This window comes from Polistes fuscatus, unplaced genomic scaffold (assembly GCF_010416935.1).
Source record: "Polistes fuscatus isolate 324 unplaced genomic scaffold, CU_Pfus_HIC Scaffold5, whole genome shotgun sequence".
NCBI lineage: Eukaryota > Metazoa > Arthropoda > Insecta > Hymenoptera > Vespidae > Polistes > Polistes fuscatus.
Genome location: NW_025113129.1, coordinates 5,700,814 through 5,725,195, shown reverse-complemented (window position 1 = coordinate 5,725,195; position 24,382 = coordinate 5,700,814). Strand labels below are relative to the sequence as shown.

The 24,382-nt window shown below is 29.9% G+C and overlaps 7 protein-coding genes and 2 long non-coding RNA genes across 20 annotated transcripts; 4 read left to right on the top strand and 5 right to left on the bottom strand.

Annotated features, from left to right (window-relative positions):
- Nucleotides 1-2,029: 2,029 nt before the first annotated feature.
- LOC122522497 (protein cornichon homolog 4) lies at nt 2,030-3,492 on the bottom strand. The gene is made up of 4 exons (XM_043643680.1): nt 3,199-3,492; nt 2,826-2,894; nt 2,219-2,472; nt 2,030-2,136 (listed from the first exon to the last, which is right to left on the bottom strand). Exons 1-4 carry the CDS (start codon nt 3,475-3,477, stop codon nt 2,070-2,072), a joined length of 669 nt encoding a protein of 222 aa, XP_043499615.1. The 5' UTR covers nt 3,478-3,492; the 3' UTR covers nt 2,030-2,069.
- Nucleotides 3,493-3,714: 222 nt separating this feature from the next.
- Nucleotides 3,715-7,034, top strand: LOC122522514 (40S ribosomal protein S24). Of its 2 annotated transcripts, XR_006305061.1 has the most exons (5): nt 3,715-3,822; nt 4,196-4,258; nt 4,373-4,696; nt 6,222-6,303; nt 6,884-7,034. XR_006305061.1 is itself a non-coding variant. In XM_043643709.1 (4 exons), the coding sequence occupies exons 1-4, from the start codon at nt 3,820-3,822 to the stop codon at nt 6,884-6,886; spliced, it is 393 nt and encodes a 130-aa protein (XP_043499644.1). In that variant the 5' UTR covers nt 3,717-3,819; the 3' UTR covers nt 6,887-7,034. The 2 variants fall into 2 exon arrangements, 1 of the variants encoding a protein (XP_043499644.1); XM_043643709.1 differs by lacking the exon at nt 6,222-6,303 and having other exon boundaries at nt 3,717-3,822.
- Nucleotides 7,035-7,115: 81 nt separating this feature from the next.
- On the bottom strand, nt 7,116-8,271 carry LOC122522501. Of its 4 annotated transcripts, none has more exons than XM_043643686.1 (3): nt 8,022-8,271; nt 7,608-7,805; nt 7,116-7,527 (listed from the first exon to the last, which is right to left on the bottom strand). In XM_043643686.1, the coding sequence occupies exons 1-3, from the start codon at nt 8,107-8,109 to the stop codon at nt 7,151-7,153; spliced, it is 663 nt and encodes a 220-aa protein (XP_043499621.1). In that variant the 5' UTR covers nt 8,110-8,271; the 3' UTR covers nt 7,116-7,150. The 4 variants fall into 4 exon arrangements, with proteins under 4 accessions (XP_043499621.1, XP_043499623.1, XP_043499622.1 ...); XM_043643688.1 differs by having other exon boundaries at nt 7,608-7,757; XM_043643687.1 differs by having other exon boundaries at nt 8,037-8,271.
- Nucleotides 8,272-8,855: 584 nt separating this feature from the next.
- On the top strand, nt 8,856-9,597 carry LOC122522550. The gene is made up of 2 exons (XR_006305091.1): nt 8,856-8,978; nt 9,096-9,597. It is a non-coding gene; the product is annotated as an uncharacterized LOC122522550 (long non-coding RNA).
- LOC122522548 lies at nt 8,923-9,338 on the bottom strand. The gene is made up of 2 exons (XR_006305090.1): nt 9,261-9,338; nt 8,923-9,174 (listed from the first exon to the last, which is right to left on the bottom strand). It is a non-coding gene; the product is annotated as an uncharacterized LOC122522548 (long non-coding RNA).
- A 1,173-nt stretch (nt 9,598-10,770) lies between the features above and the next one.
- On the top strand, nt 10,771-14,248 carry LOC122522515 (40S ribosomal protein S24). Of its 2 annotated transcripts, XR_006305062.1 has the most exons (5): nt 10,771-10,878; nt 11,255-11,317; nt 11,434-11,757; nt 13,283-13,364; nt 13,945-14,248. XR_006305062.1 is itself a non-coding variant. In XM_043643711.1 (4 exons), exons 1-4 carry the CDS (start codon nt 10,876-10,878, stop codon nt 13,945-13,947), a joined length of 393 nt encoding a protein of 130 aa, XP_043499646.1. In that variant the 5' UTR covers nt 10,773-10,875; the 3' UTR covers nt 13,948-14,248. The 2 variants fall into 2 exon arrangements, 1 of the variants encoding a protein (XP_043499646.1); XM_043643711.1 differs by lacking the exon at nt 13,283-13,364 and having other exon boundaries at nt 10,773-10,878.
- On the bottom strand, nt 14,177-15,332 carry LOC122522499. 4 transcript variants are annotated; one of them, XM_043643681.1, is made up of 3 exons: nt 15,083-15,332; nt 14,669-14,866; nt 14,177-14,588 (listed from the first exon to the last, which is right to left on the bottom strand). In XM_043643681.1, the coding sequence occupies exons 1-3, from the start codon at nt 15,168-15,170 to the stop codon at nt 14,212-14,214; spliced, it is 663 nt and encodes a 220-aa protein (XP_043499616.1). In that variant the 5' UTR covers nt 15,171-15,332; the 3' UTR covers nt 14,177-14,211. The 4 variants fall into 4 exon arrangements, with proteins under 4 accessions (XP_043499616.1, XP_043499618.1, XP_043499617.1 ...); XM_043643683.1 differs by having other exon boundaries at nt 14,669-14,818; XM_043643682.1 differs by having other exon boundaries at nt 15,098-15,332.
- A 387-nt stretch (nt 15,333-15,719) lies between these two features.
- LOC122522448 (probable serine/threonine-protein kinase DDB_G0278845) lies at nt 15,720-20,741 on the top strand. 4 transcript variants are annotated; one of them, XM_043643580.1, is made up of 4 exons: nt 15,720-16,039; nt 16,157-16,506; nt 17,303-17,448; nt 17,868-20,740. In XM_043643580.1, the coding sequence occupies exons 2-4, from the start codon at nt 16,488-16,490 to the stop codon at nt 20,583-20,585; spliced, it is 2,883 nt and encodes a 960-aa protein (XP_043499515.1). In that variant the 5' UTR covers nt 15,720-16,039; nt 16,157-16,487; the 3' UTR covers nt 20,586-20,740. The 4 variants fall into 4 exon arrangements, with proteins under 4 accessions (XP_043499515.1, XP_043499517.1, XP_043499516.1 ...); XM_043643582.1 differs by lacking the exon at nt 15,720-16,039 and adding an exon at nt 17,086-17,162 and having other exon boundaries at nt 16,093-16,506; XM_043643581.1 differs by lacking the exon at nt 15,720-16,039 and having other exon boundaries at nt 16,093-16,506; nt 17,086-17,448; nt 17,868-20,739.
- A 2,228-nt stretch (nt 20,742-22,969) lies between these two features.
- LOC122522496 (transmembrane protein 147) lies at nt 22,970-24,266 on the bottom strand. Its single transcript, XM_043643679.1, has 4 exons — nt 23,930-24,266; nt 23,694-23,832; nt 23,389-23,610; nt 22,970-23,296 (listed from the first exon to the last, which is right to left on the bottom strand). Exons 1-4 carry the CDS (start codon nt 24,004-24,006, stop codon nt 23,045-23,047), a joined length of 690 nt encoding a protein of 229 aa, XP_043499614.1. The 5' UTR covers nt 24,007-24,266; the 3' UTR covers nt 22,970-23,044.
- Between the last annotated feature and the right edge of the window lie 116 nt (nt 24,267-24,382).

Sequence of the window (24,382 nt, the reverse complement as noted above, 5' to 3'; positions counted from 1 at the left end):
GTTTTTCTAGATTTTCTTTTGAGATGTAAATGATCTTAATCAATTCATCATCGTAAACTCAATCCATTGACACATATAGAAAGTAAAATAAAAAAGTTTTGCATATCGCATCTCCGCAAAGTCAGACGCACGTGAAAAAGTTTGACACTCGAGTTTTATCAAATGAATTCAAACAGGTAGAATAATAGGAACTCTACACGATCATCGTGCACCTCGTTAGAACAATTTTCTATAACGAACACTAATAGCAAGTATACACATTACTTGTCTCACTGGAGAAAATTCGCGACAACCATTCGCGCGCCGTCGTGCGAAAAAACCACCGAGTGTAGTCGGCGCCGCTTATTCTAACTACGATTAATCGACACCAGGTGGCACTCCAATAGGCACACCTACAATTACGACGCGCGGGTTTATTACGCTTAAATTGATTTTAATCTGATGCGCCGGCTTTAGCTTTATCAAAGACCATTAAAAATACATTAGTTCGATCATGTATAAATCGTTGCTTATGTAGCAACAATGATATCTAACTTTTGTAGATCTATAGATATGGAATATTCAAGGTCTTTTTCCGTGTTTTTTTTTCCCTAATTATGCATCGCATCTTTCAAAACTTGTCGTATCTTTAGTCGCATCTCGTTTAAACCTTCTTTATCTTATAAAGATAATCTTTAAGTAATGAACAATTTATATTTTAATTATTAATTAAAAATGTCGATATCATCGTCGATATATTACGAGAATATAAAAATAGTTTTGATTATGTTAACTTAGGGAGAAAATTCTGCAAATCAGTACACTCCCCTTATGTAAACACTTTATATCTAAAAATAAATGCACGTCCTTCGATGAAAGAAAGACTAATCACCTTTACCGCATCCATTAAATCGATCCATTCTTTTCTCCTTGCTATTAAACTTAAGTCAATTTGGTATAAAACGAACGTGTAAAATAATCGTCAACGCGTGTGTGTTGTCGAGTATAATATTATCAATATTATTACCTTTGAAATTTGATGAAGCTTATAAAACAAACGTTATATGTATTTACATTAAAGCCACAATTACTTTCGAGACACGTGTTTGTTATTGTCGATATACATTTGAAAATATATAATTAACTTGTTAAAAAATAAGATTTGGCACTCAATAGAAATATTTTACATTTAGCAATATATACTTGCTAATTAAAGAACATTGTATTTATCTAAATGCATATAGATGCTTTTTGGATAGGAACAAAGATATAGAGACTCTTTTGAAATGATCTTATAAATATTTATCATATAATATTAAAATATTATTGTGTATTAGTCTTTTAATTATATTAACTAGTGTATTAGAAATTGGTATTTATATATATATTTTTAAGACTAGAATCTGTAAATTTCAAATATTAACTTGCAACATGATTTACCATTCGAACAATTTATGATATTTCTATGATTCATAAATACTTTCTAATCATTTTCTCATATAAAAAGTGTCTTGTAAGTGATTGTATAAGACAGCAGGGAGTGATTCCTCATGAAAAACTAAGTCGAAAATGTAGAATACAATTTGTTCATATAAGACTTTGTTTTTAAGAAAAATAAGTTTGGAAATTTGTCAAGTATGTGTGTATTTAATTCAGGGAATATATTCTACATTTTCAACTTAGTTTTTTATATAGAATCATCCTCAGTTCACTTGTACCACCAGTTACAGGATACCCGGTATATATCTCATAATCTCTTTCTCTCTCTCCCATATATATATATATATATATATATATATATATGCATTTTTTTTTTTATTTTAAATAATTTTGTAATTTGTTCTTATATAAAAATTATTTATATAAATTGATGTAACAATAAAATAGTACCTTAACAATATTTTTGATATAAACCAAATATTACTTCACCAATCCAGAAATTTGCTTGAATACAGACGTCTGAATGTGAAATAATTTCAATTATACGTTCTAAACAACATATATGAGATTAATGTATCGCAAAAAAATAATTGCTATACACACAATATTATCGCGCAAGTATAAAACATATATAAGAATTATTTATTTGGTTAGAAGTCTACAAGATCATCCGCATTTCTATTTACCGGATCTCCCTTCAACAATGCAATGATCATACTAGGAAAGAAATAATAAAGTTATTATCAAAAAAAATAAATTAGTTAAGCACAAAACTGTGGATATATAAAATATTACTTACCAGTAAAGATAAAGGAAAAAGAATATTAAATAATATCCAATATAAATCAAACAATTCCTAGTATGTCTTTTTAATTCTCCACGATTATGAATCTCTGTAGGATCATATACACCCATATTTCCACTAGGAACACTGAAATACTCATAGAACAACCATAAAGTCATAGGTAAATTAACCAAAGTTAATATTAATTGGCCATGTATTAGTAACAAAAATACCAAAAATGTATGCGTCACTAACTTTGGAGTAACCCACTGCAAAATACAATAAATGATTAGCAACGTTAAATATTACTTACCCATTAAATGTAATATAATAATAAGTTTAAGTGATTTTATGAATTTTACATAATTAACGCTTTGGGAGCAGAGAGCGCTTAACGATTGCAATCACTAGAGACAGAATGATTTTTCTGTTAATGTGAATTATTTTGATAAAATAAAAGATAAAAAGAAAAGAATCTCAAGTCAAGGGAAGTCTTCAAAATTGATAAGAGCATATATACGTTTTTAGTCCATACGGATTGCTTTCGTTGGACGCATATATGCATCCATAGCACTCAAAGGGTTAAAATAATTTGTATAATATAATATGGTATAATATTTACCGCATTCAATTTTGAACAACATTGTTGAGCATTTAAGTAATCACATTCAAGATCTGATAATGTGATCATCTATAAATATGAATATGTCAAGCAAAATACAGTGGAAGTGTCACAGAGTAAAACAATGATTAAATTAACAACATTAAAAAACATATATTTACAATGAAATTAAAAAAAGTATAAGGTAAAATCAAATGCAGCGCCGGTACATGTTAGCCATATTGCAAAAATAATACAATCAATAAAAATCCCTAGTAACAACTTGAAAATAATAATGATAATATGTATGTAAGTATATTATTGAAATACAATATAAGAGAATAAATATACATGTAATGTCATGTGTAACTTATTACAAATAAAGAAAGGATACAAAGTATACTAAAAGAAAGAGCACAGATCCGGTATTGATTAATGCGATAGCAAATAATAATGGCTCTGATATAAAGCCCATTGCAAAAATATATAAATTTAAACAATGCACAGTCTCATAAATATTGTACTCTTCTTTAATATATCTCTCAAGACTATTTCCTGCACAGTAAGTTTTTATAAAGACAATAACCACAACAGAAATCGACACTAACTTATACGCCACCCAGTGTTGCATCATAGAACTAAAAGCTGTACCATCGATAACGTTGTCGTACATATTCTGTTCGAAATTAAAAAAAAAATGTAGATGTCAGAACTTCATACATCTAAGAATAAGTAAGATAGAGAAAAAGACTTGTTATTTAAAAACATTCTTAGAAAAAAAAACTTTTAAGTTATTAACTTCGTTTATTACACTTTAATTCTTTTTAATAAAAATAAGAGAATAATTATTAATGAAAATATTTTTATATACTTTTAAGTCGTATGCACTATTTGTCAGCTCTACTAGTTCATTATTCTTACACACGCGACGCTGCAGTATGATATCCTTTTTATGTTGGTACACTGATATGTTCTTCCTTCTTATAATTTTGGTTGCCGAGAATATTATGTCAGAATGGTATGTATTTGATATCCATAATTAGTTGTTTAATCGTAACATAAAATAATTATGCTATAATAAAATATGAGATCATAATATTCATCTACCTAGATTTTTCAAATATTATATGTAAAATGTATTTAGATTATTAAGAATTTCTAACTGCTGTGTAAGATCGGGATGAATGTGTTCAAACAACGTTAACATTCATTGACATTAAATGCCGATTAAAAGTGTTTTATTATGTTTTATTAAGACAAAATTTAAATGATTCCAGTATTTTTTCATCCATTAGAAGATATTATATATCTCATATTAAATGATATTATTTAGGATAGTTTGAGTAGACACATCATAACCTAATAAAGATGTTTGAACTTTTTTATTACAGACGGAAGCTACGATTCGCACTCGAAAATTTATGACCAATCGGCTATTATGCCGGAAACAAATGGTAAGTTTTATAAAAGTAAATATTATTATGTTGTGTCTGTGTGTGTGTGTGTGTGTGTGTGTGTATGAGACATTAATATATTATTTAATTATACTACCTATATTTATATTTCAGGTAGTGGATGTCCATCATCCTGGACAAGCTTCTGTACGTAAGACTGAGATCAGAGAAAAATTAGCAAAAATGTATAAAGTAACACCGGATGTTGTATTTGTTTTTGGATTCTTAACGCACTTTGGTGGAGGCAAATCCACCGGATTTGCTTTAATATATGACACCTTAGATTTCGCCAAAAAATTCGAACCAAAACATAGGTTAGCAAGGCACGGTCTTTACGAAAAGCAAAAGCTAACCCGAAAACAACGAAAAGAACGTAAAAATAGAATGAAGAAAGTTCGGGGTACTAAAAAAAGTAAAGTTGGAGCATCCTCTAAGAAGGTAAAAAATAAGTTAAATATTTAACTTCAAACTAATGTGAAGAAAATAATTTTAAACGTTGAATGTTTAAAGGAAAATCATCTATTATTGCATGTACTTATTTATATTATACAATAGCAATGGGCTTAGCAATTTTTTCGTTTCTAAATTTGAAAAACAAAATTTTTCTTTTTAATATCACTCAAGTTCAACAGATCAAAAAATTTAACAGCCATATACAGGGTGAGTTACAGAACGTGATGTTTTAAAATAACTCGTTAAATATACATTGTATACAAAAATACTTCCTCCTTAGTTAATCTAAATTAGAGGGCAAATGTAATAGTAAACAAAACTTTTTTTAAAGGTATTTTTTTATTTAGATATGAAGGTATCGTTTTTTTTTAAATGGAATACATAATTTTTTATTGGATTCTAATAAAGCATCAAATTCTGCATAAAAATCTATTATACTATGTAGGCCCTAAAATGAATAATTGCTGAGATATTCACAAATATATTTTTTTTATCACAAATGGTCGGAATGTTCCCCATTACAATCAATGCACTTTCGTAATCTTCTTATCAAAGAACGTGTAACGTTTTCAAGCGTTTCTGCAGTTATTATCGTACATGTATTAGTAATACGTTCTTGCAAATCTTCTACCGTTGTTGGTTGCTCGCGTTAAACTTCGTTTTTTAATGATCCCCAAAGAAAATAATCTAATTGAGTTATGTCTGGAGAGCGAGCTGGCTATCAATGTTACTGTCTCGTCCGATTCAGCGATTCGGAAAAATTCTATTTAATATTTGTCGTGATTATTGGACCTAATGTGCAGGGCAGTCGTCATATTGATACCACATTGATTGATATTTTTGTAGTGGCACTTCTTCTAATAGATTTTTGAGTGTTTCAGACAAAAAAGTAGAGTATTTCCGACTTGTTAACGAATCGACTTGTTAATGAAGTAAGATCCAACGATTTGATGACCAATTATGACATACCAGACATTCAAGCTACATCGATGTTGATGGTCTATTTCACGCATCTATTGAGGATTTTCTCTACCCCAATAGTGCATATTTTTTAAATTGTAATTACAGATCCATTGAATTAGGAATCTAATGCCGAATAACTTATTTGTGAATATCTCAGCAATTATTCATTTCAGGCCCTACATAGTATATTAATTTTTTTATTCAAAATTTGATGCTTTCTTAGAAACCAGAAAAAAATTAGGCACTCCACTTTAAAAAAATACGATGACCTTCATATCTAAACAAAAAAAAAACTGTGAGAAAAATTTTTGTTTAACATAACATTTACCCCTGAATTTATTTTAATTACGCAGGAAAATTTTTTTCATACAATGTATATTTTAGGAGATATTTTGAAACGTCACGTTCCGTGAATCACACTGTATAATTCTTTAGTAAAGTTATATTTTTTTTAAACTAATATCACGAAGCAATGATGTCTTTTATATAATCATTTATTCTCTTTCGTGCATGCTACGGTTGAATACGCTTTTTATTTACTTTCTAGGGGAGGAAGTAGACAAATGTACTCAAAATTTGCACTACAAATCTCGAGAAGGAATAGCCTCTTATTCTGATGTTTATATATGGTCAGCATGTAACTTTAAATTTTATTGTGTTTTATTAGATTATAGATTCCATTTGAATTTGATTTTGTTTGATTTAGTTTGATTTAGTTTGATTTAGTTTGAAGTACATATTTTTGATTGCTTTGTTTTTAAGCAATCAAATATTTGCTGTATTATAACACAATTTTTTTAGCACACTAGATAATAATTAGATAGCCAAATGTGTGAAACATATTCTTTATTTTAAAAGCAAAGATAAAGAATGTATTTTCAATTTTATTTCTAATCAATGATTGTTTTCCTTACTTGCTAACACACTTATTAGACAATATGAGGTTTAAAAATAGTATACAAATTCTATTTGCAAAAATACAAATTTCCTAATTAAAATTAGTCATGCTGACTTGACTCTAACTGCGTGCATTTTCTTCCTATATCACATAAATTAAGAAATAATTATTTTTCCTAACTTCACTTAGCTTGGCTTGGCTTTAACAAGAATCGATGATTTTAAATGCAGTAATTTCATTGCTAATTCTAACCAGCGTTTTCCAGTATAATTGTCGAATGCTTAATTTTAATACAAATATTTATTTTCCAGTGAATCCATTACCACACATCATGAAGGCCACAATAATACTGGTAACATCGTCGTAAAAATGGTTATAATTCATTTGTACATCAGCATTGACATTGGTAATACTTATGATAAAATTTGTGAAATAAAATTGTGCACTTCTTGATGAAAAAAATCATTTCCTTATGTATTTCTTCTTATATATGTATATAATTGATTGTTTAAAAAATAGTAAGAAAATAATAACCGATTGATGTGTGTGTATATGTTACCAATTTTGCAAGTACTTTATTAGGGGAATAAAACTTCAACAGAAGCTGCTAAGTCACCTACTGATTCGGTATCATTGTCATCCATGTGTACTAGAGATATTTCGGTAGTAGTATTTTCAATTATATCACTGTCCAGTGTAGTTTCTTCCATCAAAACTGCATTTACTGTGGTTGATGGAAACAACGTCGTGGTCTTGAATGTATCGTCATAATCATCATTTGACCAATCGTTATCGGTCAATTGATGCGTTATTTGATCAGGTAATAATGCAGACATGTCCCATTCCCTTGAATCGTTATAAACAAACTCGTCATCTAATTTATCTCCCATTCGAATAAAGTACCAATGACCAATACGAAATCCGACATCGTATTTCGGATCAAATTTGACTCTAGCTACAAATATACAGAAAATATTAAAATGATTATAGTAAAAGGAATCCTCGCAATATCCTTTGAAAAACAAAGTCGCTCACACAAATCTACGAAGAATCCACCATAGTCGCGAACACGATCTTGTATTTCAGAATTGCTGGGATTCATTAATTCTTTGTTTTCTGGACCGTTACTACCAAACTTCCTTCCAAACAGCCGATCCCGTAAATTCCGAAACCACTCTCGCACACCTTCGCCAAATTTAACATGTGTTAAGTCTCCTCGAAAGGCTGTATTTTCTGAGAAAATACATCACATAATTCGGTATTATGATAACAACACATTTCTTAATTTCAACAGTTACTATAGTACAATATTCATATAGTTCAATGGTATAAACTCAAATGCATCAACTCTCAGCTAGTTTAAAGATTTATGATATTACTCTAAACGTTTAAAACGATTATTTTAAGACATGTAAGATACCTAAAAAACCTCAAGAACTTAATTCTAACCATATGATACTAAACCTTCGTTATATGAGCCATTAGCATTAGAAATTTGGAACGTCAATAGAAACAGCAAAAAGATCGGTAACCGCATGTTAACTTGATAGAAAAAACGTTTTTATTAACATTAGTTGTTTTGTTCCCTAAGCTTTATAACTGTACGAACGGAAGTACACTTCGTGCATATTACGATTACATCGTTAGTGCTAGCAATTTTATCAATAATCAAAATAAGTTCGTGTTACTCTTGCGAATGATTGACCTTGGCCATTGTGATATTGATGTAATAGGATCTTTCCCAGATGGAGAAGGCAAGATAGTGATGCACTATGCCGATGTTACATGATACATTTTATTGATGCATTGTCTTATTTACCAGGGTAAACAAGTGCTGGGATTAACTTGATTCTTGTTGACTAAAAATGATCCTGCCCAGAGTTGCATTAGAGTTGCATAGGAGCCATAGCGCACGATTGTAAGCATTTCTAACAATCGTGGTTCATGTGTGGGCAGACGATATATTTTTAATAAGAATTTCGTCATAGACATGACATGCGCACGTGTGTGGTGATATGCAATATTTACTCCGAGATTTTCATTGATCGGAATCCGCCTATGCTACCCAGCGTATCCTCAAGCTCTTTTTAATCTCTCAAACAGCCCATTTCTAACGGCTAGTAGAGAGACACGTCACGTGATACAGTAACGGAGGATCAATTTTGTAGACCCGTAGTGTGGTTGGGTGCTCATGAAACGGTCCAGCGTACATTGTTTTTCTGTTTCCTGGCAAGGCTTTTGTTTAAAGTTATTGGACAACTTGCCTACATGCATTTATTTTGTTCCGTTAATTTATCTTGTAATCATTTATTGCCGAAGCTTAACACTAATTGATAATTTGAGAATACTGTTTGAAGAGTTCCAACGTTTATTGTAGGATAAGATTCTTGTAATAAAACAAGAACGGTTAGCTTCAATAATGTTATCAAATATTGATATTTCATGATGATCTCTTTGCTTGTCAATGCGTGCCTTAAATATAAGTACCACGTATTTTTTTAATATTACGAATCTTTGTCATAGGTTGAGATTAAACTTTTCATGGCATGTTGCAAATGTCGGGTATGATATCGTGCACATATAAGTGCATCGATAGAAATATCTGAAAATTTATAATTCTTCGTATCATGATGTCAGAGTAGAATCTGTAATTCAATCGAATATTGTAGAAATTATTAACTGTCATACAGCGCATGCTGATCTTCGGTCGTCCCGATAACGATCGTTATCGTGATGAATCATAAAATATGAAAAGAAACTTTAACGCCACCCTGTGTTGCATCGTAGAACTCAATGATGTACTGTCGATAAAGTTGTTCATTTTTTATTCCCAATTAAAGATAAATGTAGATTTCGGCACTTCGTACATCTAAATAAGATGAAGAATGAGAGTTGTTATTTAAGAATTTCCTAAGTAAAATAAACTTTTAAGTTAATGATAGTAGATATAACATGTCAGCAATATGAAATCTAGCATTATATTTATAAATAGCAAACAGGAACTGAACAACAGAAATTTAAAATGTATTTACTTCTTTTAATGTTATTCTTTTGAAAATCTTTACAGGTTACAAACATTAAGAATATCCTGGAAGCTACTATTTTTTTTTGTACCCTATTTACAATACTCCGGATTCGAACTTCTAATGTCAACCATTTTGCTTTTAATTGCGTATATATGTTACTGACCATTTTGACAATCCGGAATTATGAATAATACATAGGCATTAATCACAATAAAGGTAGCGGGTAGGTACTCCTACACGATACCGGTGGAGGATAGACCTACTTCAGGGAAGCGACCCTGCCTACGCAAGCCTTGGATTATCTTCCAAGACCATACGGGGAAATCCATTGTCCCATCCAGTATCCTTGTCTAAACCTATAAATTTCCCTAACACACCATCCTTACACCATCTTCCAACACGTCTTTAGCCAGCGAGGAAGATTAAGGCTAAAAACCTCTCAATATGAGAGAGGCTTTTGTCCAGCAGTGGACAGTATAGGCTGATGATGATTAATCACAATGGTAGGCGTTTTGGGGCAATGGAAGAATTGTATTCATATTTCTCACATTTCTTAGTATCGAGCAACCGAGCCCCCCTCCACAATCAACACCCATCCAATACACACACACACAAAAGCGAGTGTTTTTTTGGAGGGGGAATTCAGTTGCCCGATAATGTACTTTTCTCAACATTGCTTACATAGTAATTTGATATTTTATAGGATACCAAAATATTATGTAATACTTAGGAAAAGTCCTTAAAAATTCTTCTGTTTCCCCCATTGCCCAAAAACACCTGCCATTGTAAATAATGCATACGCATTGTTCATTATTCCGGATTTCCCTAATGGTCCATAACATATATAAAATCTTATATATACACATATTTATAATAATTACTAAACAAGTCGATTTCGTTCTAATTGTAAGTTGAATCGCTACTTTAATCACTTTTTATTATTGTTACTACGAAAGGTCTCTCGAAGAAAATATTTGTACGCTACTTTATTAGTACTATATTACTTTATTTAGATCTAATAAAATGTTTATCTTTCTTTTTTTATATTTTTATTTGTTCATTTCGTTTGTCACACTTCAATTCTTTTTAATAAAAATAAGAGAATAATTATTAATGAAAATATTTTTATATACTTTTAAGTCGTATGCACTATTTGTCAGCTCTACTAGTTCATTATTCTTACACACGCGACGCTGCAGTATGATATCCTTTTTATGTTGGTACACTGATATGTTCTTCCTTCTTATAATTTTGGTTGCCGAGAATATTATGTCAGAATGGTATGTATTTGATATCCATAATTAGTTGTTTAATCGTAACATAAAATAATTATGCTATAATAAAATATGAGATCATAATATTCATCTACCTAGATTTTTCAAATATTATATGTAAAATGTATTTAGATTATTAAGAATTTCTAACTGCTGTGTAAGATCGGGATGAATGTGTTCAAACAACGTTAACATTCATTGACATTAAATGCCGATTAAAAGTGTTTTATTATGTTTTATTAAGACAAAATTTAAATGATTCCAGTATTTTTTTCATCCATTAGAAGATATTATATATCTCATATATTAAATGATATTATTTAGGATAGTTTGAGTAGACACATCATAACCTAATAAAGATGTTTGAACTTTTTTATTACAGACGGAAGCTACGATTCGCACTCGAAAATTTATGACCAATCGGCTATTATGCCGGAAACAAATGGTAAGTTTTATAAAAGTAAATATTATTATGTTGTGTCTGTGTGTGTGTGTGTGTGTGTGTGTGTGTATGAGACATTAATATATTATTTAATTATACTACCTATATTTATATTTCAGGTAGTGGATGTCCATCATCCTGGACAAGCTTCTGTACGTAAGACTGAGATCAGAGAAAAATTAGCAAAAATGTATAAAGTAACACCGGATGTTGTATTTGTTTTTGGATTCTTAACGCACTTTGGTGGAGGCAAATCCACCGGATTTGCTTTAATATATGACACCTTAGATTTCGCCAAAAAATTCGAACCAAAACATAGGTTAGCAAGGCACGGTCTTTACGAAAAGCAAAAGCTAACCCGAAAACAACGAAAAGAACGTAAAAATAGAATGAAGAAAGTTCGGGGTACTAAAAAAAGTAAAGTTGGAGCATCCTCTAAGAAGGTAAAAAATAAGTTAAATATTTAACTTCAAACTAATGTGAAGAAAATAATTTTAAACGTTGAATGTTTAAAGGAAAATCATCTATTATTGCATGTACTTATTTATATTATACAATAGCAATGGGCTTAGCAATTTTTTCGTTTCTAAATTTGAAAAACAAAATTTTTCTTTTTAATATCACTCAAGTTCAACAGATCAAAAAATTTAACAGCCATATACAGGGTGAGTTACAGAACGTGATGTTTTAAAATAACTCGTTAAATATACATTGTATACAAAAATACTTCCTCCTTAGTTAATCTAAATTAGAGGGCAAATGTAATAGTAAACAAAACTTTTTTTAAAGGTATTTTTTTATTTAGATATGAAGGTATCGTTTTTTTTTAAATGGAATACATAATTTTTTATTGGATTCTAATAAAGCATCAAATTCTGCATAAAAATCTATTATACTATGTAGGCCCTAAAATGAATAATTGCTGAGATATTCACAAATATATTTTTTTTATCACAAATGGTCGGAATGTTCCCCATTACAATCAATGCACTTTCGTAATCTTCTTATCAAAGAACGTGTAACGTTTTCAAGCGTTTCTGCAGTTATTATCGTACATGTATTAGTAATACGTTCTTGCAAATCTTCTACCGTTGTTGGTTGCTCGCGTTAAACTTCGTTTTTTAATGATCCCCAAAGAAAATAATCTAATTGAGTTATGTCTGGAGAGCGAGCTGGCTATCAATGTTACTGTCTCGTCCGATTCAGCGATTCGGAAAAATTCTATTTAATATTTGTCGTGATTATTGGACCTAATGTGCAGGGCAGTCGTCATATTGATACCACATTGATTGATATTTTTGTAGTGGCACTTCTTCTAATAGATTTTTGAGTGTTTCAGACAAAAAAGTAGAGTATTTCCGACTTGTTAACGAATCGACTTGTTAATGAAGTAAGATCCAACGATTTGATGACCAATTATGACATACCAGACATTCAAGCTACATCGATGTTGATGGTCTATTTCACGCATCTATTGAGGATTTTCTCTACCCCAATAGTGCATATTTTTTAAATTGTAATTACAGATCCATTGAATTAGGAATCTAATGCCGAATAACTTATTTGTGAATATCTCAGCAATTATTCATTTCAGGCCCTACATAGTATATTAATTTTTTTATTCAAAATTTGATGCTTTCTTAGAAACCAGAAAAAAATTAGGCACTCCACTTTAAAAAAATACGATGACCTTCATATCTAAACAAAAAAAAAACTGTGAGAAAAATTTTTGTTTAACATAACATTTACCCCTGAATTTATTTTAATTACGCAGGAAAATTTTTTTCATACAATGTATATTTTAGGAGATATTTTGAAACGTCACGTTCCGTGAATCACGCTGTATAATTCTTTAGTAAAGTTATATTTTTTTTAAACTAATATCACGAAGCAATGATGTCTTTTATATAATCATTTATTCTCTTTCGTGCATGCTACGGTTGAATACGCTTTTTATTTACTTTCTAGGGGAGGAAGTAGACAAATGTACTCAAAATTTGCACTACAAATCTCGAGAAGGAATAGCCTCTTATTCTGATGTTTATATATGGTCAGCATGTAACTTTAAATTTTATTGTGTTTTATTAGATTATAGATTCCATTTGAATTTGATTTTGTTTGATTTAGTTTGATTTAGTTTGATTTAGTTTGAAGTACATATTTTTGATTGCTTTGTTTTTAAGCAATCAAATATTTGCTGTATTATAACACAATTTTTTTAGCACACTAGATAATAATTAGATAGCCAAATGTGTGAAACATATTCTTTATTTTAAAAGCAAAGATAAAGAATGTATTTTCAATTTTATTTCTAATCAATGATTGTTTTCCTTACTTGCTAACACACTTATTAGACAATATGAGGTTTAAAAATAGTATACAAATTCTATTTGCAAAAATACAAATTTCCTAATTAAAATTAGTCATGCTGACTTGACTCTAACTGCGTGCATTTTCTTCCTATATCACATAAATTAAGAAATAATTATTTTTCCTAACTTCACTTAGCTTGGCTTGGCTTTAACAAGAATCGATGATTTTAAATGCAGTAATTTCATTGCTAATTCTAACCAGCGTTTTCCAGTATAATTGTCGAATGCTTAATTTTAATACAAATATTTATTTTCCAGTGAATCCATTACCACACATCATGAAGGCCACAATAATACTGGTAACATCGTCGTAAAAATGGTTATAATTCATTTGTACATCAGCATTGACATTGGTAATACTTATGATAAAATTTGTGAAATAAAATTGTGCACTTCTTGATGAAAAAAATCATTTCCTTATGTATTTCTTCTTATATATGTATATAATTGATTGTTTAAAAAATAGTAAGAAAATAATAACCGATTGATGTGTGTGTATATGTTACCAATTTTGCAAGTACTTTATTAGGGGAATAAAACTTCAACAGAAGCTGCTAAGTCACCTACTGATTCGGTATCATTGTCATCCATGTGTACTAGAGATATTTCGGTAGTAGTATTTTCAATTATATCACTGTCCAGTGTAGTTTCTTCCATCAAAACTGCATTTACTGTGGTTGATGGAAACAACGTCGTGGTCTTGAATGTATCGTCATAATCATCATTTGACCAATCGTTATCGGTCAATTGATGCGTTATTTGATCAGGTAATAATGCAGACATGTCCCATTCCCTTGAATCGTTATAAACAAACTCGTCATCTAATTTATCTCCCATTCGAATAAAGTACCAATGACCAATACGAAATCCGACATCGTATTTCGGATCAAATTTGACTCTAGCTACAAATATACAGAAAATATTAAAATGATTATAGTAAAAGGAATCCTCGCAATATCCTTTGAAAAACAAAGTCGCTCACACAAATCTACGAAGAATCCACCATAGTCGCGAACACGATCTTGTATTTCAGAATTGCTGGGATTCATTAATTCTTTGTTTTCTGGACCGTTACTACCAAACTTCCTTCCAAACAGCCGATCCCGTAAATTCCGAAACCACTCTCGCACACCTTCGCCAAATTTAACATGTGTTAAGTCTCCTCGAAAGGCTGTATTTTCTGAGAAAATACATCACATAATTCGGTATTATGATAACAACACATTTCTTAATTTCAACAGTTACTATAGTACAATATTCATATAGTTCAATGGTATAAACTCAAATGCATCAACTCTCAGCTAGTTTACAGATTTATGATATTACTCTAAACGTTTAAAACGATTATTTTAAGACATGTAAGATACCTAAAAAACCTCAAGAACTTAATTCTAACCATATGATACTAAACCTTCGTTATATGAGCCATTAGCATTAGAAATTTGGAACGTCAATAGAAACAGCAAAAAGATCGGTAACCGCATGTTAACTTGATAGAAAAAACGTTTTTATTAACATTAGTTGTTTTGTTCCCTAAGCTTTATAACTGTACGAACGGAAGTACACTTCGTGCATATTACGATTACATCGTTAGTGCTAGCAATTTTATCAATAATCAAAATAAGTTCGTGTTACTCTTGCGAATGATTGACCTTGGCCATTGTGATATTGATGTAATAGGATCTTTCCCAGATGGAGAAGGCAAGATAGTGTTGCACTATGCCGATGTTACATGATACATTTTATTGATGCATTGTCTTATTTACCAGGGTAAACAAGTGCTGGGATTAACTTGATTCTTGTTGACTAAAAATGATCCTGCCCAGAGTTGCATTAGAGTTGCATAGGAGCCATAGCGCACGATTGTAAGCATTTCTAACAATCGTGGTTCATGTGTGGGCAGACGATATATTTTTAATAAGAATTTCGTCATAGACATGACATGCGCGCGTGTGTGGTGATATGCAATATTTACTCCGAGATTTTCATTGATCGGAATCCGCCTATGCTACCCAGCGTATCCTCAAGCTCTTTTTAATCTCTCAAACAGCCCATTTCTAACGGCTAGTAGAGAGACACGTCACGTGATACAGTAACGGAGGATCAATTTTGTAGACCCGTAGTGTGGTTGGGTGCTCATGAAACGGTCCAGCGTACATTGTTTTTCTGTTTCCTGGCAAGGCTTTTGTTTAAAGTTATTGGACAACTTGCCTACATGCATTTGTTTTGTTCCGTTAATTTATCTTGTAATCATTTATTGCCGAAGCTTAACACTAATTGATAATTTGAGAATACTGTTTGAAGAGTTCCAACGTTTATTGTAGGATAAGATTCTTGTAATAAAACAAGAACGGTTAGCTTCAATAATGTTATCAAATATTGATATTTCATGATGATCTCTTTGCTTGTCAATGCGTGCCTTAAATATAAGTACCACGTATTTTTTTAATATTACGAATCTTTGTCATAGGTTGAGATTAAACTTTTCATGGCATGTTGCAAATGTCGGGTATGATATCGTGCACATATAAGTGCATCGATAGAAATATCTGAAAATTTATAATTCTTCGTATCATGATGTCAGAGTAGAATCTGTAATTCAATCGAATATTGTAGAAATTATTAACTGTCATACAGCGCATGCTGATCTTCGGTCGTCTCGATAACGATCGTTATAGCGATGGAATTTGTTTAAAAGACATACAACGCTAGAAAAACATGAAAAACGTAGGAAAATGGCTTATGCAGAGATAAAAGTAACGTTACATGTGAACAATTTTTATTAACCTTAGAACACTAAAATGCAACTGTTACAAACAAGTAAGAAAAAATAATGTATTAGAATACTATAATATTCCTACAGATAACGCAATCGATGTTCCGTAAGCCTTAAAATCTAGTTCGATCGTGCATGTGGATTTCAAAGGCAAGTTATTAAAGACATTTAGATGTTGCAGATTTTCTAAAAAGAATTCAGAAAAATCTTGGAAAAACTACTATTACGCTAAAGGAAACGTGTTTAGCCTAAAGAAGACTTTTTTGTAAAATCAAATTACTAGGTTATAAAGGATATTTAAGAAAAATATTAATAGCATTGGCGGGGACAAGTACAATTCCGAGTTGAACAAACCGTAGGAATAACTTGGGCCAGTCCTGTACCTACCCACACGCGTCTAAACATTGTCGGGCTATACCCCAACATATGTTAGAGAACAGTTACCTTCCTACCCAAGCGTGTTTCGTACGAAAGGAGAGCCTGAATTTTATTGATTTAGAATTGATATTTAGTTAAAGTCTTAAATTAATTGAACTCCTAAGCGCCTGCTTATGCTAAAAAGTAAAGAATTGAAAGAAATAAAAGGATAACCTGAAGACAATAAATCGTTATCGCGATTTCAGTTGGAAAAGCTTTGTGCAGCTGTGCTTGCCCGTAACGGAGAAGGAAGGAACGTTAGAAGTGGTCGTGGAGTGGGGAGGTAGAAGCAATATGTCTACTAGCAATCCGTGTCGCTTGAGATTGACTCCCGATTCAATTCCGATTGATAATAAGTTTTTACCCTTTTAATTATTATTCGTGGAAGGTTAATTAAACTTTAGGTTAAAATGTTTGGCGAAGGTGCTATGTGGGATGATTATGGGAACAATAATGGGGACAAGAGCAAAGAAGAACAGCCCGAAAGACTTGTGATAGATGTGGATATACCAATGCTGAAGGTTGAACCATTGTCCCCAACAGCTAGCGACTCTTACGAATCCCCACAGGTACATTACACTGAGTTTTACTATTCTAATATTGTGATCACTCCTAGTTAAGATGTCTCTTGGATTCTTATACATTTAACTACTATGTATGTTTGCGTTAAATTAACTATCAAGAATCGTGGATCAATTAAACTCGCCAGGGTAGTACTTTCGATGTTTAACTTTTGGGGACTCCTCTGTGTTGGATTTAACAATGGAAAACTTTTCATTTGATTTTTTAAATAATGACGAACTTTTGCGATTAAAATAAGATCGATTGATGTAGCGAAGATATGCTCGTTTATTCCCGTTTATGATTATTAAATAAATATTTAAGGAGAAACGAATTTTTGTATTATATGCTTTAGTATATTGCTTATGTGTTGTTTATGTTATTGTAATTATAATCATTTTCTCTTAATATATGTATTTTATTGCAGAGTCCATTAAGTTTACCAATTGTTACCCCAGTTAAATTAAAGGATCCAATTATTCTTCTTGAAAAATGTGATAAAATTTGGAAAACCCTCCAATTAATTAAAAATGTACAAAGTAATGGGTCAGAAAATATGATTACTAGTACTATGTCTTCTTCTTTAAAAGATCCACATATTATATATCAACCAATACTGGGCAATAATAACAGTGCACTACCAAATTTCAAATTCTCTGTTAAGAGCACTAAAAAATTATATCATTGCAATGTATGTGGTAAAGAGTACAGCGAAAATCGAACTCTTAGGTCACATTCGCAAAGAGTACATGGGATATATATACCACCTAAACGTATACGCAGTAAACCAAAACCCAAAGAAATTTGTAGTGAAAATATTACTTCCGATCTTACTACAAAAATTACAAGCATAAAAGTGAATGAAAATAATAGTCCCATTGAGAAGAAAACTAATGTCTTAGATAAGGATATGACCCAAACAAAATATGATTCCTATCGTGGAAAATGTCCTCTATGTAAACGCTCTATAACAAGCTTGCGCAAGCATTTAACTGAATACCATAAAATTGGGTGTCCAGGTCTTGTTATCAAAGAATTGGAAAGTAATGCGATAGAGTCTTCAAACCTTAATCTTCAGAATCTTACGAAAGCAATGATTAATACAATCACCTCGTCTGAGAATTCTGAAAATGATAACAAAATGATGCTTGAATTAGTGAATCCAAACGAAGTCAAATCGAATGAAAACGAAACATCAAATGTTGAAAATGACTCCCAGAATTTACAGTCAAAAAAAATGTCAAGATTCCTATGCGACATATGTTATGGAGTATATGCCAGTAGTAGTTTCTCTAAACATAGGCGTATTCATAGGAAGCGTGGTGAAACTAAGGATAATTTTGATGTTTTCAATTGTCGTTACATAAATTCTCCATTAAATAACAAACGGACATTAATGTCAACTGCTTTGCAAAATCAAGAAAAGAGTAAAATGGTTTTATTGGATTCTATGAAAAATGACAATTTACAAAATCCTAAATCTAATACTAATAACAAAAATAATAATAATAATAATAATAATAAGAGAAGAAGAAGAAGAAGAAGAAGAGTAAGTAAAAATAATCTTAATAGGTCATGTATTTGTGGCAGAACATTTCGTAATTACCATACTTTAATATTACACAAAAATAGTTGTAAATTGAAAGATAACAGCGAAACAGACTCCATTACGGAAGACAATCCTGATCGAGATTCCTCTAGTGGTATTAATATTAAAATAAAGAAAAAAAACGATTCTTATGAAATAGTTAGCAAAGATAGCAGCGATGAAAATAAACCTAAGGATTCTGGCCATCCTCATAATCATGATACACTGTCAAACATTTCAGAATTAATTATGGAAGGAGGTATTAAAATATCTCAAAAAAATCATTCACTGGACGTACTTGAATCCTTTAAATACAGCAAAGAACACAGCATATTGAAAATAGAAACGATTAATGAAAACATTGATATTAATATAGAAGAAAATTCGAGGGATTTTTTAGTTAATGACAGGGAAGAAAATAAACAGATTGACGAAGAAGAGATACATATTTCTGAGATACAAGAAGGAAAAGGAAATGTTGAAGTAGTGCCTACGTATTTGTGCGAGGCAATTATGTCTGAACAATCAGAAACGGCAGATGATTCAAATATTTTAAAAGCAAAGAAAAGATCTACCAATGCAAATAACACTGATGATCCTATCAAACCTAAAAAACCAAATTTAACAAATACAACAAAAAATATAAATATTCTAAAAAGAAGAAAGGAGAACCAAATGAAATATAGTAATCAAAAGTTATTATCTAATACACCATCGCATGTGAACACCATCTGTCCCTGCGGTGAATTATTTCCAACTGTGAATAGTTGCAACGCGCATATAACTAAATGTCATCCATTATTTCTCAGATGTGGTTTTTGTACTGAAAGATTCAGTACTATTGGCGAATACAATAACCACAGATGTAATGTGGAAGAGGGAAAAATGTTTACTGAATTACAAATAGATATGTCTTGTCCTTTTTGTCACATTATCGTAAAAAATAAAAATGAATTTGATCAACATATTAAATTTCAACATTTTGATCCAGAATTACCTTATCAATGTCACGAATGCACAAAAAAATTTCCTAGTAGTACAGGATGTCAATTACACTTTCAAAGAGCACATGGCAAATGTTTATGTAACGTTTGTGGTAAAAAATTAACAGCTGCAACAAAAATTAGACATGAAGGATATCATTATGGTCTTGGCTTTCCATGTCATATCTGTAAAAAGACTCATTCAACTCGAAAACATTTAAGTAGTCATATAAAAAATATACACGGAGATACTGAATCGTTAGTAACATGTAATATTTGCTTAAAAAAGGTCAAGAAAAAATCATATAGCTGGCATCTTTATGCTCACAAGACTATAACATGGTGCAAACTATGTAAGAAGGTCTATTGTGATGCAAGAACTTTAGAACATCATATTATATCGTCTCATAAAGGTAAGTATCCTTGGATTAAATGCAATTTTTGTACCAGGAAATTTTGCAATAGAAGGTTTCTGGAAACCCATATAAGAAGAGAAAAATGTAATCGTGATTATCTTCAAATTCGAAGAAAAAACAAAAAGAATCCAAAGGATCATCATTTACTACACAGTTAGTGTTTTAAGGCAATGTATTTTTATAATCTTAAAGCAATTTTATTTCCTTGATATTTCCTTAATAAGAATTACATAAAATTACCGTATATATATATGTAATTTTATTTTATTTGATAAATTGCTAAGTTAACAATACTTTACAATTTGATTTAGACTTAACAAATTCATCATCAATATCGTTAATATAAAATAGTGTCATTCCCTTTATTGAACATAATATTGACCGTTATATGTTGCACTTAAATAAATAGTATTTTGTAATATTATTAAACGTTCATGAATACTTTTATAAACGTAATATCAATTAAGATAATAATTATAACTTATGATGAATTCAACCTATATATTTTAATATTGTAAGTTACTATACTACTTAAAAATTACCAAAATGATGAATATTTACTTATATGCTTTAAATATAATTCTTGAATGTTAGAAATGTTGTAAATATTCCTGCTATAGAAATAATTTAGGTATCTAGATGACACGAATATTGGTTCTTCTTTTACTTTTTTTTTTATAGTTAAAATTAACAATAAAATATAATTAATAAATTTAATAATCTATAATATTAAGTAGAATTATAAACGTACAGTTATGTATACTTGACATAAAATATAAGAAAAAAATATATTTTTTAAATAATATCAATAATGTCATAAATTAAATCATTTATAAACAAGATTTATATAGTCTATAAAAAAACGTATAATCCTCTCAATATACACTAAAAGGCAATGACTAATAAGTATAGTAAAATTGTTATGACAGTTCCATCTCAAATATACAAAGAATTTGGAAGATCAAATTATAATGGAATCATTTAACTTATTTATTTAATAATAAATAATTGTAAATATAATGTTTTCATTAAAAACAGTTTGTGAAACTTTGTATACAGCTCCTTTTATACGTGTGTACATATATGTATAAATAGCATATATACTTATTTTTATAACAAATTATTAATTGACTGTGCATCTTGATGATTTTATCAATTTTGGGGGAAATTAAAAATAAATATAATAGTTGATAAAAGTATAATAGAAATTTTTAAGCAACGTTTATTTAGTTTAAAAAATATCTCAACTTTATTATGCAGGGTGTTAGCTGTTTTTCCATACAAACATTGTGAGCGTATTTTATGCTCAAAAATAAGAAAAAAGTTAGTTTATACTCATATAGTTTTACAATTTATGTTATAACTTTTGAATAAAGTTTTAAATGACGTATTGTTATATAATATTCATTTCTTATTTTTGAGTATAGAATTTGCTCACAACTTTTGTACAGGAAATATCTAACATCCTATATATTTTAAGTCAGTGTTGTCCAATTTCTTTTAGTCCATAGGCTATTTTTTCTTTTGCAAACATTTCAGAGTCCAAAGAAGGGTAGATACACGTTTCTTTTTATTTTAATTATTTGTTTAGTTTGGTATAAATGTTAATCTAAATTTTTATTTTTAAAAATTTATTTGCTTCACAGCATGCAAAAATAAGTTTGCAGGCTGCCAGTTGGACAACACTGTTTGAAGTTATTTAGCCAATACCTTTCAAATTATTTTAATGAAAATGAAATACAACTAAACATTACATCTATCCTTTCCATTGAGATTATAAAATATGATTGTTATTATTTAGAAAAATATTTGTTTGAATTATGTTCAATTAATAAATGTTATAAATTTCAACCAAGTTTTATTTTATTTTTAGACTTATATACATAATAAATTGAATATCTTCTATGATGTCTCATTAAAAAATTATGAATAATAGTTTCTTCTTATGATAATTCACTCAAGATTAAAATATTAATTTTGCTTATGCGTGTAATATATAAATAAAAGAAAATAATATATAAGTGAATTAATACAAATATTCTTATTCGTGATACCCGTAATAAATAAAAAAGAGAATCATAAAAGATGAAATTAAGGTAATTTATATAATGTAGTAACATAGATAAAATATCATCATACAGTATATTAAAATTTGCAATATATAATGGCAGAATATATGTCTTCTTCTTCTTCCTCTTTTTATTAGGACTTTGTCCTGTTATAATAGCTTTTTTTTTTTATTGCTATTTCTAGGAGCAATTTATTGTTTCTACCAAGGGTAGGTTGCTAGCCTCACTCCGAACCTTCTCCTTTTATCTGGGCTTGGGACCAGCTGTAGATGTTAACTAGGCGGAGAGTCTTGGCGTCAACGGCACATCGGTTTTCTCAAGTGGTTCACCCATCCAAGTTCAAATCATACTCAGCGCTGCTTGACTTAATGATCGAGCAGAAACTAATGCTGTCACCATGCCATGGCCATTGAATGCAGAATATATGTATATACAAAAATATGCAATATTCCGATAAGAAATACACGAGGTCATTTCTAAATATGCTATTTAATGTAAAACTCATTAAATTAAATAACACTAAGTATATTACAAACTATATTTTATTTTTAAAAGATTCCAATTGCATATGCTAATCCAGCATAAATGTGTAAAGTTATAACTCCCATAATCAAAGTAGTAAGTGCTTTAACAATTAACGTTGACCAAGCACCAGCTAATAAAAGTGATGTTAAACAATCTAGAACAAGAGGCCTATATACCGTTAATAAAAGCATACAGATAACAATAGGAACTAAACTGCGTTTTAAATCGTGTCTTGACCATAGCCATACAAGTGTAGCTGTAGTTATATGTTGAACCTAGAAAAGATATACGTATATACATTTATATATCATACATGGCTTAAAAAATTCTTATTATCTTGATCACATTCGGCAAATTAATCTCTTACCAAATTAATATTAGATTCTAAACTTCTTTGTATATATTTCCAATCAAACTCAGCACCACGTGCACCCACCCATAACAACAGAAATCTTGTGAGAAGAACTTCTGCACCTGCCCAACCTATTCCAGCGGTTAATACTTTAGCATGACCTTTACCAGGAATGCCATTAAGTACTAAGAGGATTCCTACTAAATCCGCTAAATCTATAGAAGACTTTAGAAATTCCTACAAGTAAAACATATATTTATAATACATCAAATTATAGTTTACGAAAGTGTCGATATGAGCATCATCATTTTAATACGTACACCAAATAAATCAAAACCTTCTTCTCCGACACTATCTGCCGTGGGAAAAAAAGTAGCAAGTGCTAACATCTTTACTAATTGTGTGAAGATGTAAATACCTCCAGCTTGAATGCATTTCCAAAATGCACCATATTCCGATCTATAAATAATATATTACATTAGATATATTTTCATTTATAATATAATACATAAATTAAAAAACAAATGTATGAATATATTTATATACATATACTTACAAACCAGAATATTTATAAGTCATATAATATGGTACATATACCAATGCTAGACAATTTCCAAAATGATACAGGGTCATTTTATAATAGATTTTGTTAAACTTATTTCACTATTATATGTTTAAGATACAAATCATTTCACTAAAACATGGTTACAATTACAAAATAACCTATTTAAAGTTAATATCTATGGAGACTACATAAGGAGTACGAGTTCCATGTATACACATGGGATATAAAAATAAGAGGGCGCCCGTGTGCTATTTGTACCAAAATGGAAGAGAAATAAGGTAGCAGTTTGAAATAGAAATAATAATACGAAACAATAACGGTAATCACTTAGGTTGTTTAAATATAAATAATTGAAATTAAATAAATAATTATTTAATAATCGTAAAAAATGAGTAAATAATAATAATAATAATAATAATAATAATAATAATAATAATAATAATA

What these genes read in the sequence shown, in the direction of transcription:
- LOC122522496 (XM_043643679.1), bottom strand. Translation starts at nt 24,006, where the DNA reads ATGACCCTGTATCATTTTGGAAATTGTCTAGCATTGGTATATGTACCA. An exon ending in ACTTATAAATATTCTGGTTT is followed by an intron (nt 23,833 to 23,929) that starts GTAAGTATATGT and finishes TATTATTTATAG; the next exon opens with ATCGGAATATGGTGCATTTT. An exon ending in TAGAATCTAATATTAATTTG is followed by an intron (nt 23,297 to 23,388) that starts GTAAGAGATTAA and finishes TATCTTTTCTAG; the next exon opens with GTTCAACATATAACTACAGC.
- LOC122522499 (XM_043643681.1), bottom strand. Translation starts at nt 15,170, where the DNA reads ATGCGGTTACCGATCTTTTTGCTGTTTCTATTGACGTTCCAAATTTCT. An exon ending in CGAAGGTTTAGTATCATATG is followed by an intron (nt 14,867 to 15,082) that starts GTTAGAATTAAG and finishes GTATTTTCTCAG; the next exon opens with AAAATACAGCCTTTCGAGGA. An exon ending in TGGATTCTTCGTAGATTTGT is followed by an intron (nt 14,589 to 14,668) that starts GTGAGCGACTTT and finishes GTATATTTGTAG; the next exon opens with CTAGAGTCAAATTTGATCCG.
- LOC122522515 (XM_043643711.1), top strand. An exon ending in TATTATGCCGGAAACAAATG is followed by an intron (nt 11,318 to 11,433) that starts GTAAGTTTTATA and finishes TTTATATTTCAG; the next exon opens with GTAGTGGATGTCCATCATCC.
- LOC122522448 (XM_043643580.1), top strand. An exon ending in ACTCTTACGAATCCCCACAG is followed by an intron (nt 17,449 to 17,867) that starts GTACATTACACT and finishes ATTTTATTGCAG; the next exon opens with AGTCCATTAAGTTTACCAAT.
- LOC122522497 (XM_043643680.1), bottom strand. Translation starts at nt 3,477, where the DNA reads ATGTACGACAACGTTATCGATGGTACAGCTTTTAGTTCTATGATGCAA. An exon ending in TCTTTCTTTTAGTATACTTT is followed by an intron (nt 2,895 to 3,198) that starts GTATCCTTTCTT and finishes TCATATTTATAG; the next exon opens with ATGATCACATTATCAGATCT. An exon ending in TTTTTCCTTTATCTTTACTG is followed by an intron (nt 2,137 to 2,218) that starts GTAAGTAATATT and finishes TTTCTTTCCTAG; the next exon opens with TATGATCATTGCATTGTTGA.
- LOC122522514 (XM_043643709.1), top strand. An exon ending in TATTATGCCGGAAACAAATG is followed by an intron (nt 4,259 to 4,372) that starts GTAAGTTTTATA and finishes TTTATATTTCAG; the next exon opens with GTAGTGGATGTCCATCATCC.
- LOC122522501 (XM_043643686.1), bottom strand. Translation starts at nt 8,109, where the DNA reads ATGCGGTTACCGATCTTTTTGCTGTTTCTATTGACGTTCCAAATTTCT. An exon ending in CGAAGGTTTAGTATCATATG is followed by an intron (nt 7,806 to 8,021) that starts GTTAGAATTAAG and finishes GTATTTTCTCAG; the next exon opens with AAAATACAGCCTTTCGAGGA. An exon ending in TGGATTCTTCGTAGATTTGT is followed by an intron (nt 7,528 to 7,607) that starts GTGAGCGACTTT and finishes GTATATTTGTAG; the next exon opens with CTAGAGTCAAATTTGATCCG.